Source organism: Artemia sp. Qi Xiang Cuo, chromosome 15 (assembly GCF_049724085.1).
Source record: "Artemia sp. Qi Xiang Cuo chromosome 15, ASM4972408v1, whole genome shotgun sequence".
Classification (NCBI taxonomy): Eukaryota; Metazoa; Arthropoda; class Branchiopoda; order Anostraca; family Artemiidae; genus Artemia; species Artemia sp. Qi Xiang Cuo.
In genome coordinates this window covers 31358418-31381174 of record NC_142808.1, presented here as the reverse complement: position 1 = coordinate 31381174, position 22757 = coordinate 31358418, and the positions used below count along the sequence as shown (strand labels likewise).

Genomic DNA, 22757 nt, shown 5'->3' with positions numbered 1-22757 from the left:
TCGATTGGAAATTGAAATTGCTTGTGCCCTTTTTAATAGTCAAAAGTGATTAGAAGGCAACTAACACCCCTTCCACACCCACCATTTCCCAAACACATCCAATCAAAATTTTGAGATAGCTATTTTGTTCAACACAGTTGAAAGTTCTGAAAATTACATCTTTGAGCAGGACACTCCCCCTCCCAGTCCTCAGGGCAAGGGTTATAAGTTATGACTTGGGGGCACATAAGGTTTTTATTGAAAGCTTCGTCGTAGAAACTTCAAAAAGGGCTCATTCGATTGGAAAATCAAAGTTATGGTGCCCTCTTTAACAGTCAAAAGTGATTGTAGGGCAACTGACCCCTTTCTTAAACCTCCCTTTTCCCCAAACAAATCCAATAAACAATTTTTAGATAGCCATTTTATTCAATATGTTTAGATGTCCTAGAAACTTTGTCTTTAAGGATGACAACCCCTCCCCCCACTACCTTTAGGGCAAGAGTTGTAAGTTATACCCTAGGGGCATATAAGGTTCTTATAGGCAGCGTTGCCGTAGAAACTTCAAAAAGGGCTCATTTGATAGGACATTGGAATGGCTAGTGCCCTTTTTAATAGTTGAAAATGATTGGAGGGCAACTAACCCCCTCTCACGCCCACCATTTCCCCAAACACATACAATCAAACTTTTGAGATAGCCATTTTTTTTCAACGTAGTTGATAGTTCTGGAAATGAAGTCTTTGAGGATGACAGCCCCTCATAGCCCTCAGGGCAAGGGCTGTCAGTTATGCCCTGGGGCATATAAGGCTCTTACAGAAAGCGATTTTGCAGGAGCTTCAAAAAGGGCTCATTCGATTGGAAATTGAAAGGCCTAGTGCCCTTTTTAGTAGTCAGAAGTGATGGAAGGGCAACTAGCCCCCCTGTTACGCCCACCATTTCCCAAAACATATCCAATCAAAATTTTGACATATCCATTTTGTTCAACGTAGTTGAAAGTTCTGGAAATTAGGTATTTGAGGATGATAACCCCCTCGGAGACCACAGGGCAAGGGTTGTAAGTTATGCCCTTTGGGGCATATAAGGTTTTTATAGTTTTTTGTAGAAAATTCAAAAAGGGCTCATTTGATTGGAAATTGAAAGGGCTAGTGCCCTTTTTGTCGAAAGTGAATGGAGAACAACTAACCCCCCTGTCACGCCCACCATTTCCCCAAAAACATTCAATAACAGTTTAGAGGTAGCTATTTTGTTCAACGTAGTTGAAAATTCTGGAAATTAGGTATTTGAGGATGACAAACCCCCAGAGCCCCCAGGGCAAATATTGTAAGTTATGCCCTGGGGGCATATAAGGTTTTTTATAGATAGCGTTGTCAAAAAATTCAAAAGGGGCTCATTCAATTGGAAATTGAGAGGGCTAGTGCCTTTTTTAATTCTCGAGAGTTATTGGAGGGTAACTAACCCCCCTCTCATGCCCACCATTTCCCCAAACACATCCAATCAAAATTTTCAGATAGCCATTTTGTTCAAGGTAGTTGAAAGTTCTGGAAATTAGGTCTTTGTGGATGACAGTCCCCCTAGGGCCCTCAGGGCTAAGGTTGTAAGTTATACCCTGGGGGCATATAACGTTTTTATTGAAATCTTTGTTGTAGAAACTTGAAAAAGGGCTCATTCGATTGGAAATTGAAATGGCTAGTGCCCTTTTTAATAGTCAAAAGTGGTTGGAAGGCAACTGTAACCCCTTCCAAGCCCACCATTTCCCCAAACACATCCAATGAAAGTTTTGAGATAGCCATTTTGTTCAACATAGTTGAAAGTTCTGGAAATCATGTATTTGAAGATGATAAATCCCCAGGGGAAAGGTTGTAAGTTATGCTCTTGGGGTATATAAGGTCTTTATAGATAGCGCTGTCATAGAAACTTCAAAAGGGGCTCATTCAATTGGATATTGAGAGGGCTAGTGTCCTTTTCAATAGTTGAAAGTTATTAGAGGGTAACTAACCCTCCTCTCATGCCCACCATTTCCCTAAACACATCCAATCAAAATTTTGAGATAGTCATTTGTCGAATGTAGTTGAAAGTTCTGGAAATTAGGTCTTTTAGGATGACAACCCCTGACAGCCCTCAAGGCTAAGTTTGTAAATTATACCCTGGGGTCATAGTTTTTTCTATAGAAAGCGTTGTCATAAAAATTTCAAAAACAGCTCATTCAATTGGAAACTGAAAGGGCTATTCCTATTTGGATGGAGAATCCCCCCCACCCATCCCCATCATTTCACCAAACATTTCCGACCAACCTTTTGATATGGCCATTTTATTCAACGTAGTTGAAAGGTCTGGTAATTACGTCTTTGAGGATGACAATCCCCCCCCCATAGCCCTCAGGAAAAAGATTCTTAGTTTTGCCCTTGGGGCTTAAAAGGTTTTTATAGGTATTCCTACCGGAAATACTTCCAAAAAAGTTAATTTGATTGGAAATTAAGAGAACTAGTGTCTTTTTATTAGTAAAAATTGATCGGAGGACGAATGCCCCTCCCCCCATGTCTTTCATCTATCCAAACACTTCCAATCAAAATTTTGAGATTGCCATTTTGTTCAGTGCATCAGAACGGTCTGGAAATTATATCTTTGAGGATAACAAAACCCCCAGCTCTCAGGGCAAGGGTTGTAAAGTGTGCCCTGGGGACATATAAGGCTTTTATAGGAAGCATGGTCATATAAACTTTGGAGGGGGCTCATTGGATTGGTAATCAGATGCTCTTGTGTTCTTTTAAGAGTCAAAGTGATTGGAAGTCAGCTACAACCCCCCCCCCACCTCTACACACACCTATTGTATTGTCCCGAAATGTATCTAATAGAAATTTTGAGATGGCTATTCTATTCAAAATGGTCTAAATAACATATAACAAGGCCTTTGGGGTTAAAACAATCATCAGAGATTAGGGGCAAGGATTGTAAGCTATGCCCAGAGGGTAATTAAGATTTTTATGGAAGGGATTGTTGTTTAACTCTAGAAGAGGCTCAGTCTTTCTCCCTGAAAAGGACTATGTCAATATAAAACGAACAGAAATTAATTAAAAAAAACTTTTTCAACAAAATAAGTTTTTAAAAAAAGTAAGAACTCCATTAGAATATAATTTGTACTTTACTGAAAAAATTCTTTGAAATGTTTTCACTTTTCTAACTTTAAAAAATCAAAAATCAATTAAGGTTTTAAGAAATAAATACCAGCATATGTATATTAAACTGAAATGCAGATTTTTTTCAGTAAATTCATTTGAATTTTTTCAGTAAAGTACAAATTATATTCTGGCTTTTAGAAAGCTTGGGGTTTAAACCCCTACTCATATTAATTTCTGCTTGTTTTGAGTTTGACTCATATTTATTTTAATTTCTGTTTGTTTTGGGTTTTCATTTATTTATTGATACTGATTTGCGGTAGTTATATTCTTGGTAGATTATTTGATTCTATTTTTGTTCATTTTGGTTTAATGAAGTTCTTTCCTTTTTTTTAAAAACTTATTTTGTTGAAAAAGTTTTTTTTATTAATTACTTTACAAAAGCAGGGGCACACCATGACTCTCCCATTGTCACCCCAGGCCAGCACAGGCCTGAGAGTATTCTAGATGCAAAGGTGACTACCCACCCCAAAAAAACCTAACCCTTTAAATTCAAATTTAACTTTTGCAAGGCAAAGCTTCAAGACAAAAAAGGGCTCAATTAGTGCATTTGCTTTTAAAAATAATTAAGCTATCATCTCCTAGGTATGAAAGGAGCTTTTACTGTTTTGCACAAACAAAATCAGCATAAATAAAGTGTTTGTTTTGCATATTCCTCAATTAAATTTTTTTAGAATTTTGGTTTCTGTTCATAAGGGCTGCTTTTTACTTACAGTTTGTTACTACTAGCTGTTAAACTCAATGTTCTCCTAAATACAAAGGACAACTACTACTCCCTCCTTCCACTCTCACTCCCATTTTCACAGCAGTAAGTAAGTAGCAACATGGTTCTATAGTAAACAAACCTCTAAAAAACTGAATTTTGATATCAATAAATATATCAAAAGAAGCGGCTTACTATGCTGATTCCAAATAAATAAGATTTATTAAGCTTAGTTTAACCCAGAAAAGATTATAAGCCTGAAAAAATGTGCCTGATTTTTGAAAAAGGGGGAAACAGCCCTTAAAAGTCAAAGAATCTTAACGAATATCGCACCATCAGATTCAGCATATGAAAGAACCCAATTGTAGAGGCTTCAGGCCCCTATCTACAAAAATGTGGAATTTTGTATTTTTTGTCAGAAGGAAGATTGAAGACGCGTGTTTATTTTTTTATTGATTTTTTTTCCAGTGGTGGCCATATTAAACCAGTGGTCCGAGAACATCAAGAGATGGCTCCTTTGAACAGAAATTAAAAGTTCTAGTGCCCTTTTTAAGTGACCAAAAAGATTGAAGGGCAACTAGCCCCCCTCCCACGCCCTATTTTCCCACAAAATCGTTCAATCAAAATTTTGAGATAGCCATTCTGTTCAGCATAGTTGAAAAGTCCCAATATTATGACTATGGAGATAACATACCCCCCCCCAGCCACTGCAGATAGGTCTTTAAGTTATAAATTTGGAATTTGTTTACATATAGTATTTATTATTGGGAAGTATACAGACATTTTTGGTGGAGGGGGTGTGTGGTCAAGGTGAATTTTCATGGGGATAATTTCAAAAATCAAAAATTACTGAGTCACCATTTTCACACTTTTTAATTTGAACTCTTCAAATAAACCTGTTTCATAAGGATGCTCCATGTGGATGCCTGTATAGAGCAATGCCCCTAGGAAGCAAGAGGACATTAAGCATAGTGTAAAAATAGGAAATATTACCATTTCAACATGCTGAAAACAAAACTCCTGATAGCACTTGCCCCCCCCCCAATAAAAACTCCTTCTACATCTTTCTGAAGGGTCAATGAGAGCTAGGAAATTAGGGCCAAAAAAATACACTTTTTGAGGCATATAGCAACACCCAACCTATGCAATTAACCACCATCCTTCCTTCACAGTAACTTATACACACATATACATCACTGTCCATCAAGCAAATCATTTTAGTTAGATAAAGCTTTAAAATGAATTTCAGACACACTTTTTCTGCAATAAGAAGGGAGCTATCATCCCACAACAGAAATATTCAAGCTGAGTCTAAATCTGTGATTCCCAACTGATTTTGGGCCATTTCCCACCTAAGCATTCATAAAATCCTGATGCCACCCCCCTCTGTGATACTTAAATTTTTATTAAAAATTTTAAGTAGGCTATATTCAGCTGAAGGTAGCTTAAAAGACTACTAGCTTGGGCTGGTCCTCTAGGCATATCTTATACGAACAAAGAGTATTGTCTGAATAGTTTGCAACATATTTTGTAGACTGTAAGATTTCATTGCTGTACTATCATATATATTTTTGCTCTTTAAATGCATTTGAATGTGATGTTCTTCACATGAAAAATGTTTTATCACAATTAAGGCTCTAAAGTATAGTCAGCCGAAGAGTGCATATCCTGCCCATGAGCCCCAAAATATTACCATCCCCCACTGGTGGGGCTCCACCCCATGTTGGGAATAGCTGGTCTAAATGAAGAGATTAATTCCTATCCCCCCTTCCCCACATACATACACAGACTGCTCTCTATATTTATCTGGAGGGTTAGACAATCATTGAGATGCATTCTTTGAGGAATCTGGCACACGCCATCCTCCCAAACAATAACCCATTGCCCCTTCCTTGAAAGTAGCTGATTTGCAATTATACATCACAAAACACATTTTTATGAAGAATCAAGTGAATCAACTTAGTTCCATGAAGCATTAAAATAAATGTGTATAGTAACCATTGACTTTCATGAACAAATACACAGTTCAATATAAATTTTCTATACTTTTGAATCAACTGCCTATCTTAGAATTTTCAATCAATAGCAATTTAGTCCTCTTTGGGGCAAAATTGTGGTTTGGTGCCAAAAAATGGAAGAAAATGCCCCTTTCCTGTAACAAAATATTTTTTGCCACTTAAAAAGGGCATAAAAACTTTTAATTTCTGTTTGCATATGTATAATTGATATGTATAATTTGACCATGCAATTTTCATCAAGGCCATTTGCCTTTTTGGTGGTGTTTTTTCCCTTTTTAAAAGATCAGGTAAATTTTTTAGGCTTGTGGTTTTTGATGAGTAACTTTAGACTCAATGAATTTTATAGCATATATTTAGATCAGGATAAAAAGCCAATTCTTTTGGTACAATTATTTCTGTAAAAATAATTTTTTATAGAATTTCAGCAACTATTAACTTAAGTTACATCTTACTTATAGTGCACAACCACAATTGGTTTGATTTCTTAGTTGTTTTTTTCATCTTGCTATGCATCATATAATGGGTTACAGTACTCTAGTTTGAACTGATGAAATTCAGTTTTGCCTAAGTGACTTCAAAGGATTTGTTGGATACATTATTACTTAACAATGATCTGAAATATGGATAATATTGGAAGGAAACACAATAATCTGATTAATAGAAACATATTGCATACTATAAAGAAAGAATTTCATTGTTTTAAGGTTTACTTATAGTTTTGTATATATCCTAGGGATATATCTGAGAGATACAGGGAGTCACATAAGAAAAATTCATTGTCAGAAACACAACTATAATATTTGGATAAATTACATTTTCAGCCCTTAATAGAGCTTCAAAAGACAAAACAGTCCATACTAACCAACAGTTTAAAAATATGTTTCTAAAAAAACTATCTTGTGAGAAAAAATTAACACTTGTAACTGATTCAGGAATGGTAAGGAATTGTTATTTTCCTTAATATATGTCATTTTGAAAACAAATTTGAAGACAATTTTAAAAAGAGCCTGAAAACCCCTTAAAAATGACATCACAGCAAAACTGACATCATTTTTGAGGGGTTTTCAGGCTCTTTTTAAAATTGTCTTCAAATTTGTTTTCAAATGACATATATTAAGGAAAATAACAAGGAAATAAGTTTTTTTATAAACACACTTTTAAAAAGTTTGTTAGTATAGGCCTACACTATTTAAGCCCTTTAAGGACAAAAAATGTAATTTCTGCCAGAAGCAATTGCTGAATTATGAAAGAGCATAAAAAAAAGGCATCAAGTGATGTATTTAATTTCATCTTGACTAAACTATAGGTAAATATTTTGATAAATGGAGTATTTGGATAGATAAAAACAAACTTATCTCTAGAATCAGAATTTCATCCTGAATCCAAATATGACTTTTGTTTCTGTTGCAAGTTCAATTTTAACCTAACCCATCCTTTCTAACCTTACCCAAATGTATAGCCCATATTATATATTTCCAATGCATTTATTGATCCTCAATTTGGTACTTGTCTAAAATACAAAACACACTTGAGAACTTGTATTGCAAATACCCAGTTTTTCATGCTGCCTACACCAGACAATAGCCTTCAGCTCATGAAGAAACGACATTGTAGCTTTTTTAAGTAAATATTTAGTTGGTATTCTGGTTAGGTTATTTGCTAAATTTCTAGATGGCACTATAATTTAGCTAATATAAAAGTGAAAATGTCATTTGATGCCTTTTTTTTATGCTCTTTCATAATTCAATAATTGCTTCTGATGCAAATTTCACTTTGAACCCTTAAAGAGGCCCCAAAGGTATTTTATATGAATTATGAAAGAGCATAAAAAAAGGCATCAAATGATGTTTTCACTTCATCCTAGCTAAATTATATGGCCCACTACAAAGTTACCATGAAACTTATCCACCCCAGTGAAGTTATTTTAAGTTATGTGCTCTGGGCAGGCCCCCCTTCCATAATTCATTGTGGTAGTTTTCATAATTTTGTTATTAAAAGCATTGTATTTTCATCATATTTTGTTTTATTTCATTAGCATTCACCAAATTTCACTTCTTGAGTGTGCTTTATATAACAGATAAGTACCCTCACAGGTGTAAAAGTACACCTGAGAATATTGGTGTCTACCACCTAAAACACTCCCATACCTGCCAAAAGAAGTAAAAAGAGCAATGAAGAAAAAGAAAAGAGCTTGGGCCAAGTATGTAAAATGTAAATGTTTTAACCACCGTGACAGGTTTAAGAAATGTAGAAACAGACTAAGAAATTTGACTTGGAAGGTTATGAGGGACTACAAAGATGCAATTGCAGCTAACTCAAAACAGAACCCAAAGATGTTTTGGCATCATGTTTCTGCGGCTAACCTGTCTAGATGAGATATTCTAGATCAAATAAGAGATGATGGTAAAAAAGCTTCAGATACAAAATAAAAAGCACACCTCCTGAATTCCAGTTTTAGAACCAACTTCTCTGCCCTACCCACAGCCAACACACCACCTCCTCAACCAGAACAACTAATCCCAGAACCAATGATATTAGTCATGGCAATTATTTGTAAAGAAGACGTTAAGAAGAGGCTAAAAAAAAATTGAGGCTACAAAGCTCCTGGACCCAATAACCTATGCCCAAGACTGCTAAAAGAAACTGCTGAATACTTTGCCAAACCAATTGCTATTATGTTTGAGATGTCCCTCACTTCCAAATGATTGGAAGCAAGCCAACATCAAGCCAATACACAAGAAAGGGAGAAGGGATCTTGCTAGTAATACTCAGCCTATAAGTCCCACATCAGTTGTATGTAAAGTACTTGAGGGCATCATAAACAATGCAATGGTCTCCCACCTCAAGAAAAACCAATTGCTTAGCAAAAGCCAACATGGTTTTCAAAAGGGCCACTCAATTGATACTAATCTAATTGAGTCATATAATTTTGTGACTAGACTCTTAGATACTGGTCAGCTGGTGGATGTCATACTGCTTGACCAAGCCAAAGCCTTTGACAAAGTTCAACATCAACTACTAATTTTGAAATTAAAGGCATATGAAGTGCATGAAGATATAGTAGCTTGGATAGAAGCCTTTCTAACTGGCAGGAATCAAATGGTGTTGGTGTACAACTGCAATGGCAATGCTGTCTATTCTGAACTGCTACCAGCCACAAGTGGAGTGCCACAGGGCACCATCCTGGGGCCCACATTATTCAGCATGTACATCAATGACGGTACAGCAAACCTGAAGAATCCTTTGTCACTATATGCTGATGATTGCAAGCTCCTAGGACTGGCCCAGAACAACCTAAATCTGTCAACTATACAAGAAGATCTGGGCAGACTATCTAGATGGTCATCAGATGGGTGCCTACAGTTCAATGCCTTAAAATGTAAAGTTCTACATCTTGGATGCAATAATCCAAAACTTGCATATCACATAGGAGACATCCAGCTTGAGGCAGTCAGTGAGGAGAAGGACCTGGGGGTTATTGTTGACAATGAGTTGAAGTTTCACTAAAACACACAAGCTCAAGTTGCAAAAGCAAACCAAGCCCTTGGCCTCATAAAGCAAACATTTACCACCAGGAAGCCAGGAGTGATTACAAAACTGTACAAAGCCATGGTCTGTCCTCACCTGGAATTTGACATGACCCTCGCCTCTCCCAACTATAAGATGGATGTGAAAGTACTTGAGAGTGTCCAAAGAAGAGCAACTAAGCTTATCTCTGCATTGCAAGACAAATCCTACAAGGACATCTCACCTCACTCAAACTCCCTACCTCAGTATACTGTAGGAAAAGAGGATATGTAATAGCAACTTGTAAGTTGCTAGAAAATGACCTATTAAGTCATGTCTTTAACCCACCCCTCTCAACTACCACAAGAGGACACACCAAGAAGCTGCAGCCCCCCCCCCATTTGCATTAAGCAAGAGCACCAACAGTTCTTCTCAGTCCATTCCATTCCACTCTGGAACAGCCTATCCAAAGCCACCATCAAATCTAAAACTCTAGATGCCTTCAAGAAAGTAGTTGATCAAGACTGGGCCAATGCTGAATGGAGGCTGAACTGGGATGTCAAATCATATGAAACACCACCAGCAAGATTTCTACAGGAGGCTCAACACTACCTTATCTTGCTGGACATGCAATTTAAGGTAATTTAAGATAAACCATTTTCCTACTTTTTAAAGTTTTTTGATGCCATCAACAAAAATAGCACTGAATTTTGCAATTTGAAACTTTGCTGTTGACAATTCATGGTATATATTTGCACATTGGATGGGGTGGGGTGGGTAAATTTCATGGTAAATTTGAAATGGGTCATATAATTTAGCTAGGATGAAAATGAAAACATCATTTGACACTTTTTTATGCTCTTTCATTATTCATATAAAATACCTTTAGGGCCCCTGTATGGGCTCAAGATGCAATTAGCCCCAAATGCAATTATTGAATTATGAAAGAGCATAAAAGAAGACATGAAATGATGTTTTCACTTTCATCCTAGCTAAGTTATTGCACAATCTAGATATTTACCATTTTTTCCCCTAAATTTAGGAAATGTTTTTGCAGATCTTTGAAACCTCATAAATTGGGGGTAAATTTTTTGTTATTCATATTATTGACTTATGTATAAAGTAAACACATCACTCAATACCTTTTTTATGCTCTTTCCAAATATAATAATCATTTTTGTTGGAAATGAATTTAACCCCCTCCCTTATATATTCAGGGTATATATTTGCACATTAAAGGATGGGAGGGCTGGGGAAAAGTTTAAACTTTATTCTTACATCAGCGAAAAATTTGAAAATTGAAAAGACGTGGGTATCAGATCAGGTCAGAATTTGAGGTTTTCTGGCATAACCAGCAACACTTTAAGCCTCCTGAAGTACTGGTTCTGCCTGCCTACCAGTGGGTAAAGGCAGGCACACATAGCAGCCCCCACCCCTGGGGTGTAAGAGGGGACTCATCAGGTGAGACCTATACCAATTTTAACTTGTAATTTGACTACAGTAACCAATCCTTGGGTTTATACCACTGCTACTGTTGATGTTTTTTGCTGATTGCTTTCTATTCTTCAAATTTCACAATCCCCTGCTTTGGTATTTGAAATTTGTTACTTCATTGTGGACTACATCCTGCCTTATACCCAAACTGTCTTATACCACTGCTTATTCTGGTCCTGTTTTGTTGTTTACTTCAGATTAGAAATGAAAAGTCAACTCAAGCCACCTCGTGAACTAAGGTGTGACAGCTCAATCCAATTCTCTGGATCAGAATCTGTTTCAGAGCAACTACTCATGCTCACTATCCACATAAATAGCATAAAAATCAAACATAAAATGCTAGCAGATTCACTACAACCTGACAATCTTAAATCTTCAGTGAAAGGGTTACTTGATGACCTTATATTCGCTAAGATCTCTTCCCAGGTAGATGAGGCAGTGGTTAAAATGAAAGAGGAACAGACATTCATGCAACATAATGTTACTATCTCTTCAGATAAGCTGGATGCAATCAAGCAGGAGGTGTATGCTGACCTCAACCTAGATCTTAGTAATCTAGTGGATAAAACTCTTGAAAGCTATAACAGACGCATATTTTCTGTTGAATCTTCATTGGCTACTTTAGTCATCCATGATAGACCTAAAAACTCTTTCCAGCCTATCCAGTCCAACCTGGCAAGATTAAATGACCGTTTTCAACAGCAGGCTTTGAGCAACCAAATTATTGTCTTTGGGGTGAAAGAGGAGACCTCCATTGAAAACACTGAAAGTCAATTCCTGTCAGTATGTGCTGGGAAATTTCCTGGCATACCAATTATTCAGTCTGATGTTGTATCAGCCAAAAGAATTGGCAAACCATCTGCAAAACCCAGACCCATAGTTGTTGAATTTTGCAACTTACGAGTTCGTCAACTGCTTCTCAGACAAAAGAAGGATTTGAAAGGATCAGGGATTCTATTTTCTGAGACACTTACAAAACCACGCTTACAACTTCTTTCATATGCCAAGTCAAAGCTTGGCTTACGTAATGTTTGGTCCAGTAAAGGTGATATCCTGTATAAAAACCAATCTGGAAGAGTGGTTAAGTTTAATAATCAGAGTGAAATTGATTTATGTGCTGCAAATGCAGATAAATTAAAGTGATGGATTTAGATTTATTTTCTTATAATATATTGCATTGTTTCTGTAGGGATTTACTTGCTGTTCTTAAAATATTCCTCTATTATTCTTTACTGTCCTCACATAATTTAGACTGGTACCATATTACACTTTGTGCCAATAGTTTGGATGATATGTCCCTTCCCACTAATATTTCTTCATGTTTGTTTGTGATTCTGTCACCTTCATGTTGTCTGATTTACATTATATTCTTGTCGTGTCATTATACTTGTAACCCCCATAATATCAACTGGTCACACATTATAGTTTGTGCTAATACTTATAATAATATGTGCCTTCCCACTGATTTTTCTTTATGTTTGTTTATGATCCTTTCACCATCATGTAGCTTGGCTTCTATAATGTTTTTGTCATGTCAGCATATTTGCAGCTCATATAAATCATTTGCACATATAGGTTTCCCACTGTATTTATAATGCATATAGAGGGATTCCAATATTTTGATGAATATGTGCCATGCCACTATTATTTCCTTATCTGGGTTAGTGATCCTATCACCTTCCTGTAACCTGAATTCTATCATATTTTTTTCATGTTAGCACACATGCAACTTGCATAATTTTGACTGGTCCCATATTATATTTTTGGTCAATATTTTGAATAATATATGCCATCTCATTGATATTTCTTTATCTTATTTTTTCATGCTATCACCCTTGTGTACCCTGAATTCTATCATATTTTTGTCATGTCAGTATATATGCAGCTCTCATAATTTTTTACTACTCATAGTATACTTTGGGCTAATATTTGGAATAATATGTGTCATTCCATTGATAATCATTTATATTTGTCTGTGATCCTATCACCTTCAGGTAGGCTGACTACTATTATATTTTATTTATTTATTTATTTATTTTTTTTTCTTTCTCATGTCAGTTACAGCTTACATAATTTTCTGGTCCCACATTATAAATTGGGCCAATACTTTGATTCTACTTTCATTTTACTGACATCTCATTATGCTCACCTTCATTTTTTGCGATCCTCTCACCTTCATGTAGCCTAACTTCTATTATTTTTTTTCAGTCCAGCACACTTGCAGCTCATGTAATAGCAACTGGTGTCACATTATACTTTGGTCCAGTACTTTGGATAATTTGTGCCATCCCACTTATATTTCTATGTGTATATTTATTATTTGTGATAATTATGGGTTATTTCTCTTTTCTTTTGAATTCTTCTATTCTTAATTCAGTTATTTTTGATCAACCAATTAGGGCTGGTAAACAAGAGACTCACACGCTTGACCCTCTCCTTGAATCTATGGTTAATTCTAGCTGTAATTATCACACTACCATTGATTATTGTGATAAAATTATACCCTCACTGTCTTTAAATAGTAGCTTTAATGTATTTCGTTTGAATGTGCGTGGGATAAGAGATAAGTGGGATAGTCTGAAATCGTATTTGTGGTCTGATAATTCTTGCCCTTTTGATGTAATAGGTTTAACAGAAACATGGTTATCTGATGGTGAAAATTTTACAGCCTATGATATGCATGGTTATGTTGCTGTCCATATCCCCAGAATGGTAACAAAGTGCTCAGGAGTTATTTCTTTATTTATAAAGTCTGATATTGAGTTTAGAAGAAGGTCTGACCTTGAATCCTTGTTTAAATCAGTAGTGTCAAATAGTAGGACAGTTTATTCTCTTGTTATTGATCTGAAAAGCCAGTTTGCATTTGATACTGTTTGTTTGTTTTATAAGCCCCCTCCTTTTCCAACACATTTGTTCTGCGATTTGCTTGATCAAATTTCTTGTGTGGGGTCTTTCTCTAAAAATCGTATTTGTGTTTTGGGAGATTTTAATTGTAATATGTTAAATATTGGATCAAGTGATGAGTGTGACCATCTCTTTGATGTGCTTTCTTCTGCTGGTCTACTTCCTTCAATTTTTTTTCCTTCTTGTGTTGACCCTACTAGAAATTCTGCCACTTTAATAGACAATATTTTCATTTCTCATTCTTCGAATTTGAAGTTTACTTCTGGTCTTGTTTTCACTGATCTTTCTGATCACTTCCCCATTTATGTTTCACTTTTTGTGCCTCAAACTGAGATTGCTGTGGATGAGCAGGATGAGTCTTCTTTTAGAACCTCCACAGATAAAGAAATTTTTAATTTAATACATAGTCTTCAGAGTAATGATTGGTCTAGTGTTCTTAAAGCTAATGATGTTGATTGTGCAACGAATTTATTTTTGTGTCGTATGGGAGCTCTGTTGGATAAGCAGTTTCCTCTTAGAAAGAGGCCAAGGAATTCCATACCCAAATGTCCATGGATGTCTAGAGATCTGATCAATGCTACACATATGAAGGCGTCTCTGTTCAAGGTTGTATTTAAAAGTAAGACACAAGATGATCTTTTAAAGAATAAACTTTATTAAAATGTACTTACTTCTTCAGTAGGTGCTGCCAAAAAGCTATATTTTTTGCGTCGAATTGATGAGTGTAAGGGGAATTTGCGAAAGGTTTGGACTGTAGTTAATGAAGGTCTTTCCCGCAAGAAACTCAAACAGTCCCCCCCTTGTCGCTACAGGAAAGGTTATGGATCTTTTGTGGACAAAAATTCTTCAGCAAGGGCCTTCAATTCGTATTTCACCACACTTCCTTCAGTTCATAATCCACCCCATATCAGAGTAAGTAGTTTTCCCTTAGCAGAAAAGTCATTTTTCTTTTTCCATGCAGTGACACCGAAATTTCTAATATTATTTCTCAGCTTTCAAGTAGCCGTTCAGTTGATGGTTTTGGTTTTAGCTGCAATGTTCTTAAAAAAATTGGTCAGTTTGTTTTTAACCCCATCTCACATATAACTAACCTCTCTCTTTCTTCTGGTGTTTTTCCTCATTTATTTAAAGTTGCTAATGTTGTAGCTTTGTATAAAAAAGGTGATTCATCTCTAATTTCAAACTATAGACCTATTTCTCTCCTTCCCGTAATCTCGAAGGTTGTTGAAAAAGTAGTGTATTGTAGACTCTCTTCATTTGTATTTAGTACTAATATGACTGCAGGTAATTCTCTCATAACTAACCATCAGTATGGCTTTCGTCCCAGTTTTTCTACCTTGCATGCACTTTCAGATACAACAGAGTTTGTGCATGTTAATCTTGACAAGGGCTTGTGTGTTTTGGGTCTATTTCTTGACTTTTCAAAGGCATTTGATATGGTTGTTCACTCTGTTCTTTTGTCTAAATTATCTTCATTTGGAGTGCATGGAGTCCCACTTGAATGGTTTAGGTCTTACCTCTCAGGGAGATCTCAGTATGTTTCGGTTAATGGTACTTCTTCCTCTTCCTTGCCTATTTTGAAAGGTGTCCCACAGGGCTCTGTGCTTGGACCACTTTTGTTTTTAATTTATATTAATGATCTTGTTGATGGTCTTCATCCCCTTGTGCACCCTATTCTTTTTGCTGATGACAGTAACTTTTTCATTGCTGCAGTAGACCTGCCATCTGCCATTTCCCTAGCTCAAGGTCTTCTTGATAAAGTAAAATATTGGTGCTGGTCAAATGGTATGACTCTCAACAGCACAAAAAGTGCCATTGTACACTTTAGAACCCCTTATTGTATGAGAGATGCAAGGGAACCAACCATCCTGACTTATGGAAATGATATTATACCGCAAGCTACTATAGTGAAATTTCTTGGTGTGTATCTTGACTGTTTTCTTTCTTTTAAACCCCATATAACTCATACCCATTCCCTTGTCCTCCGCCAATCTTCAATGTTATACAGGGTTAACTCATTTCTTCCCCCAGATGTTATGCTTTCTCTTTATTATGCTTTTATTTTTCCTTACCTGTCTTATAGCTGTTCTGTCTGGGGTAGTACTAATAAATCTCTTCTCTGCTTACTTCAAAGAGCCCAAAATAGGGCAGTGAAGGCTACTTTTCTTCTACCTCGTTTTTACCCTTCCTCTGATCTTTATAATGATACTGGAATAGCTCTGCTGGATTGTATTGTGGGTAAAAGTTACCTTTATTTAGCACATTCTGCTTTTCTAGGTACACTTCCACCATCTCTGCAGCAGTTTTTCTTTCTGTCAGGCTCAGGTAGGTACTCTTCTTTTTTACGTAGCTCTTATTGCAGATTCATTTTACCTAAGCAATCATTGACAGCAGGTCACAGGTCTCCTGTTTATCAATCTATTTTACTATGGAACTCCATCCCTCCTGATGTCCCTCTATCTCTTTCTGCAAAGGCACTTTCTCGCTGGGTATTTCCAGTATAGTATTTTCCCCCTTTCTTCTTCTTTTTTTTTGCATTCCATCCACATTTATATGTCTTTTTTTTTCATTCAATATATTTCAAATAATTCTCCTATTTTTATAAATGTCTCTTATCCAATTTATTTATTTTTTTTTTATTTTTTTTTTTTCTTTTTTTTTTTTTTTTTTTATGTGCTTTATAATAGTGTCTTATTTGTTTTGTTGGCCCTTTACAAGCTTAGCTTCTTGGGCGTATATAAATTTTAAGTTTGTAATTGTATTGTTTTTTTTTTAGTATTAATAAATTGATTGATTGATTGATTGACTTACATAAGAAATAAAGTTTACCCCCAGGTAAATATATACCAAATCATATTATTGAGTTAGCAATAAAGTGAATACACCATTTGATGCCTTTTTTTATGCTGATCACAAATATAATAATCATTTCTATCGGAAATGAATTACAGCTCCCCCCCCCCGATATATGCCAATTCAGGGTATATATTTTTACAATAGGGGGGTGGGGCAAATTTTGTTTGTGATGTAAATGGGAGGTAAGTTTAAACTTTACCCTCACCCCTCTAATGTAGAAATATATACCCTGAATTGGCCTATATAGGGGGGGGGCTAAAATTCATTTCTGATAGAAATGATTATTGTATTTGTAATCAGCATAAAAAGAGGCATCAAATGGTATATTCACTTTATTCCTAACTCAATAATATGATTTGGTATATATTGACCTACCCCCACTCTCCTAATGTGCAAATATATACCCTGAATTGGTATATCCTAGGCTATAGGGGTGGGGGTAAAATTCATGGTAAAGTTCTATGAAATCATATTATTGAGTTAGGACAAAAGTGAACACACCATTCAATGCCTTTTTTTATGCTGATTACAAATATAATAAGCATTTCTATCGGAAATGAATTTCAGCCCCTCCCCCTATATATGCCAATTTTGGGTTAGGTTAGGTATAGCCTATATAGGGGGGGGGGGCTGAAATTCGTTTCCAATAGAAATGCTTATTATATTCGTAATCAGCATAAAAAAAGGCATTGAATGATGTATTCACTTTAGTCCTAGGCTAACTCAATAATATGATTTCATAGAACTTTACCAAATTCATTTATAACAAAAATGATTATTATTATTTGGAAAGAGCATAAAAAGGCATTGAGTGGTATGTTTACTTTATTCATAAATCAATAATATGAATAATAAAAAAATTACCAAATTGGGATTGAGCAAAGTTTTGAAGCTGAAAACAGTTTTCTTGTACTCTATTTAAGCAGTAGATCTATTTTTCAAGGTTTCACTTTTATAACAAAACAATTTTTATAGGTAATCAAAAGTCACTGCCCTCTAGTGGAGGAAGGAGTGGGGGTAGGTACTTCCAACTTGGCTAACTTTCAGGGACCTAGCCTACTTTAGTCTGTAGACCCATCCCTAAAATTTTCATTGTCCTAACCTAACCCCTTTCCAAGACAGCAAAGAGTAGCTAAACTAGAATTTTACCCACAACAGGATTTCAAGCATGAGAAATAGACTTTGACCAAAAGAGGCTTCCTACACTTTTAGGCCTAGGCTATTTCTTTGCAACAAAAAGATAGTAAGGAAATACATGTCTTGCTTTTGCATGGTCTACATTTGTTAAATATTGAATTACTTCTCTAAACTACCTGTAATGCATTTATTTTTTCCTGCATAGAGAGAAATTTATTTGGCCTATCAATTTAAACCTTGACATCTGCTCAGGGTTACCAAAACTTTTAAGCACGAAAGTGTCCAAATCAGTCAAAAATGGACACTTTTAGTGTCACTCTCGAAAACTAACCGATCTACAGGATTGCCGCTATGAATTTTCGGAGCCTGTGAAAAAAGTGCCAAGAAATCTGTGAAATTCGTTCTTCTTTGTTTCGCTAGGTCAGGGTCTGTTACCTGCATGAGTTCTGCAAGTATTTCCATCTTTGTCATTAACGCTACCAATAAATTAAGTTTAGTACTAGTTCAATTTAAAGATATGGCATAAACAAATCGTCATTAGAATGTCAACAGAACGAAATTTTTTATCGATTATCAATACCGCTACCTATCTTATTCGAAAAGTAAAGAACCAATCATAGAGATTCATTTTCACTTCGGCATTTTCATAAGTTATGCGGAAAAGATACGACTCGTTGATCTTCGGTAGCTATTAAGGTTCTTTGGGTGCGACAAGGTCCGAACGGCTTTATCAACGAAATGTCTATTTTGACCTACATGGTTTTAAAGTTCAACAAAATACCTCAATCTCCTTAACCACTCAGTCAACTGGTTGGTCAAGGGGTTAAAATCATTTAACAGCTCTTCTATCTTGTCATTTTCTGAACATTTAGAATTAGCCCGGAGAAAAAATGACGTTTTTAAGAACTAAAAAAGTGAGAAGATAAAGCCGATTGAAATAAATTCACTTGAGTTATACTCGGTAGAAACTGGCGACAAGCGTTAGACAAAGAATCACAGCTGAAAGTATAGAATATAAAACAGAAACATTCGCTAGCGGCTATAAATAAAATTAAGCCGCAACACAGCTTTTCTGCGAAACTCCTTTCTTTCTATGAGAGCAGTATAATAACAACCTTGTGCTTACTTGTACTTATTACACATTCAAGCCGTATCCAGACTCATTGCGGCACCCAGCAGATGATGATTTGTCTCCTTCCATAGGTTTCGCTCGAGAGTGGCAGGCTCCACCATTTCAAGCCACTGGTGATCCCAGTGACGACCGTATTTTCAAAATCCTCCGATTGGCTCCACATCCGACTTAACTATTGCTAGCCCCGTCTTCTTTAAGCTTCTTGCCCTCTTCTTCCATGCCGGAAGTGGTAGACATTTGAGACATATTTTGCTTATAGGGTCATCTGGTCTGCGTATTGTGTGGCCAAACCTTCTCAGTCTCCCGTGCTTAACAGTGTCAGAGACAAGTGGGCGATCCCCACATCTTCTCCTTACTTCTTTATTCGAGATTCTATCTGAGAGGTGGTTACCCAGGACATAGCGCAGGCATTTTGGTTGAATATATTTAAGCTCAACGCTTCGGCTACTTTAAGAGACAATGTTTCACCTCCATAGAGGAGGACAGAGAGAACCATAGCTTCATACACTCGGAGCTTTGTGCGTGGCGATATTTCGGTCTGCTTCCATGCTTCCGTAGTTGCAGGAAGACACTCCAGTCTGACGATATGCGGCTCTCGATTTCCTCTAAAGATTTGCCGGCAAGGTTTACTATCAATCCGATGTATTTGAACGACTGGACGTCCTCTATCTGATTACCATTTAGGGCAACAGGGATTTCATCCATCCCATCTGTTCGCATATATTTTGTTTTTGGTAGGCTTATTTGGAGACCAGTCGAGAGTTCCTTGACTGCCATGTCATTTATCATAGCCTGGGCTTCTGCAACAGATTCAGCAAGCATGTCCACATTGTTAGCATAGTCAAGATCTGTGACGGAGAAGGACATGCTCACTGCAACACCTTTATACTTGTCCAGGACCCTGAGGATCCAATCGACGACGAAGTTGAACAAAGATGATGAAAGGACACAGCCTTTACATACACCATCCTTGATTAGGATCAGATCTAAAAGATGGCCATCGACTCTTACCCGGGCCTTTGTTCCAGCATTGTATACCTTGAGCAGATTGATTATCTTCTCAGGCACACCGTCCTCTTTCATTGCTTCCCATATTGCATCATGATGGAGCGAATCAAATGCGGTAATGAAGTCTATGAAGATTTGGATTTCTTCATGCTTGTGTTTAAACCGGTGTTCAAGGAGTTGTCACAGGCTAAAAATCTGGTCACAGCAACTCATGCCCAGCCTGAATCCTGCTTGGTTAAGTCCCGTTCATTTGTTTCGGGTGTCTCTGAATCTATTTAAAGGTATGACTGCGAACAGCTTGGCAGCAATGGGGATAAGGGATATACCTTGGTAGTTTTTGCAGTTCATTAGGTCTCCTTTCTTGAAGATAGGGACAATTATTGAGGTCTTCCAGTCATCTGGGATGTATTCATTGTCCCAGCCTTCAGTTATCACGCTATGAAGTTTATCCATCACCACCTTCACCACCTACAGAGCTTTCAGTAGCTCCGCAAGAATTCCAACTATTCCTGGGCTTTTATGGTTTTTCAAAACTTGGATCGCCTTAATAACTTCATCCCTGGAGGGTGGGTCCGTACACACATTTCATAAGCCTGGTTGTGTGGGGGTTCTGCAGTGCAGTAAGTGGTTGTTTTCGATTACTATTGTCTTCTGGTCTCGATAGGTCTTGGAAGTGAGCACGCCATCTTTAGATATGCTGCTCGCTGCTTGTGAGTATTTTCTCATCTTTCACCTTAAGCGAGAGGATGGTAGTTTGCTTCTTCTTCACGGTGCAGTCTCCAAGTATCTGATAGAGTTTTCGTGCATCGTTCCGTTATGCGGCTCTTTCCATATCACTGGGAACATTAGACCAGTAGGCTTTTTTGTCAGCTCTTCCCGATTTGTGACATTCTTGTCGTGGCACTTTGTATGTGGGGGATTTCTTGTTGGTCATTTCTTTTTTCTTGGCAGAGTTTGAGTGTCTTTTCTGAGATCCATTTCTTGGTTTTACGCTTGACAAACCCAAGTATGTTTGAGGCAGCTTCATTGATGTGGCCCTTGAGTTTGCTATATTTCTTCTCAATCTTTATCTTGGGGCAGTTGGGGCACTGATAGGTCGGGGTTGCCTCCTTGGTGTCATCTTGAAGGACAATGAATCGGTTTGAGAGTTCAAGGACAAACGCTACTCGGTACTCATCAACTTTCAGCTTCAACACGTCTATTTTCTGGTTCGGCATAGTAGTCTTCCTTGAGCTAAGTCTGTACTTTAGCCTTGTCTTCAGCAAGAAGTGGTCAGATCCATTTTGTGATTCCGTGTCAGCACCTCTGCGCACTCTTGAGTCCAACACCATAAATTTCTATCATCGGGATACAAGGAGATAATCTATTTGGGCCTTTACTCTTCCATCACGAAATTTCCTTGCATACGTAAGACACGACTTGTGCCTAAACCAGGTGTTAGCCACAGCGAGATTGTTCTGCATTGCAAACAGCAGAAGCCTGTTTCCATTTGTGTACCGGTCTCCGAGGCCGTGCTTGCCGATCGCCTGTTCCAAGCTATTCAGCTTTCTGCCGATTCTGGCATTGAGGTCGCCTCCAATGAGGAGGATATCTTTCCGGGTAATCTTATCAATGACTGTCTGCAGGTCACCAAAAAACTGATCTTTTTGCTGTTCAGTGGCATCTCTTATTGGGGTATAAACGCTAAGGATAGTCAGATTGTTCGTGCGACCTTTAATTCTTGTCCGTACGAATCTCTCAAACACAGGCTCATATTCGATGAGCACAGTGATTGCTTTGGGGGACAACAGGATACCTACTCCAGCCCGGCCACATCCATCTAATGGTCCCGAGTTAAAAAAGAGACCGTCTTCCCAGCCGAGAACTCAAAGGTCAAGATGTTATGTCCATTTAGTCTTGTGTCAGAAACACACAGATTATCAAAGTTATAAAGATAATATTCATCAGCTAGAAAAGATTGTGTCAATAAACATTTAATCGAGCACAGGTTACAGCAGCCGATATTCAGGCCTTGTCTTCTTGATAGGACGGTAGCTATCATACTTTTCGGCGAGAACGCCATTCTCGTCGCATTGTATAATACCGGGGATGCCGTAGCCAAACTTTTAATCATCCCACCGCCGTGGAAATTTCCAGGCTTAGCTACCCCTTTGCTCTCACTTAGAATCAGTAATAGGCTTCAGAAGGCTTATAATGTCAGCCCTATGCACACGGCTACACGCCAAAGGGATTTACGTGGAACGTGTCTGCAGGGAATGGCCATTCACTTCCTCTTTCCAGCCTTCTCAGTTGCCTTGGTGACTTAACCAACAGCAGTAGGTAGGTCCTTGAAGTAGACCGACTTGATGACAAACGTCAAACGTAGGATAGAAGAAAAAGATGGATTTGATAGTTTTAGCATACCATATTGGTTAAGACTTTAAGTCCTATTCAGTTAATAAATGGTACTTGCGCAGGGCACAAAAACATCTAAGAAAAATCCCCAAGCCGTTACCAAAGCTTAAAAGTAAAGAACAAGTTAAAAAAGGTAAAAAAGAAGAAAATAGACATTTATTTTTTTATGTGAAAAAATGTCCAAAAAGTTGTCTTTGATCTCATAAAGCTTCCTTTTTTGATCTAAGAGTGACCTGGTGTCCTTCAGAGTGAAAAATTGTCAAAAAGGCATTAAAAGTATCCATCTGGCATCCCAGCATCTGCTATGGGTTTTTGAGAGCTTGCCAAGGTTTATAACAGATGGGAACAAATCACTAGATATTCAAGGAACAGTCACTAGATCGGCAAACAAATCACTAGATTCCTGAAAAACCACTAAAGCAGCAAATAAAAAAAAAAAAAAAACAGTAAAATT

The 22757-nt window shown here is 37.1% G+C and overlaps 1 protein-coding gene and 1 pseudogene across 1 annotated transcript in view; one reads left to right on the top strand and one right to left on the bottom strand.

Moving 5' to 3' along the window:
- The window catches only part of LOC148943550 (uncharacterized), a 36455-nt gene extending 18376 nt beyond the window's left edge, over positions 1-18079 (bottom strand). Inside the window, exon 1 of the mRNA XM_089101385.1 lies at positions 17946-18079. Within this exon, the coding sequence (XP_088957511.1) occupies positions 17946-17972 (27 nt within the window). The 5' untranslated portion in view covers positions 17973-18079. The remainder of the gene's footprint in view (positions 1-17945) is intronic.
- On the top strand, positions 13204-15877 carry LOC148943551 (uncharacterized; annotated as a pseudogene).
- Positions 18080-22757: the final 4678 nt, after the last annotated feature.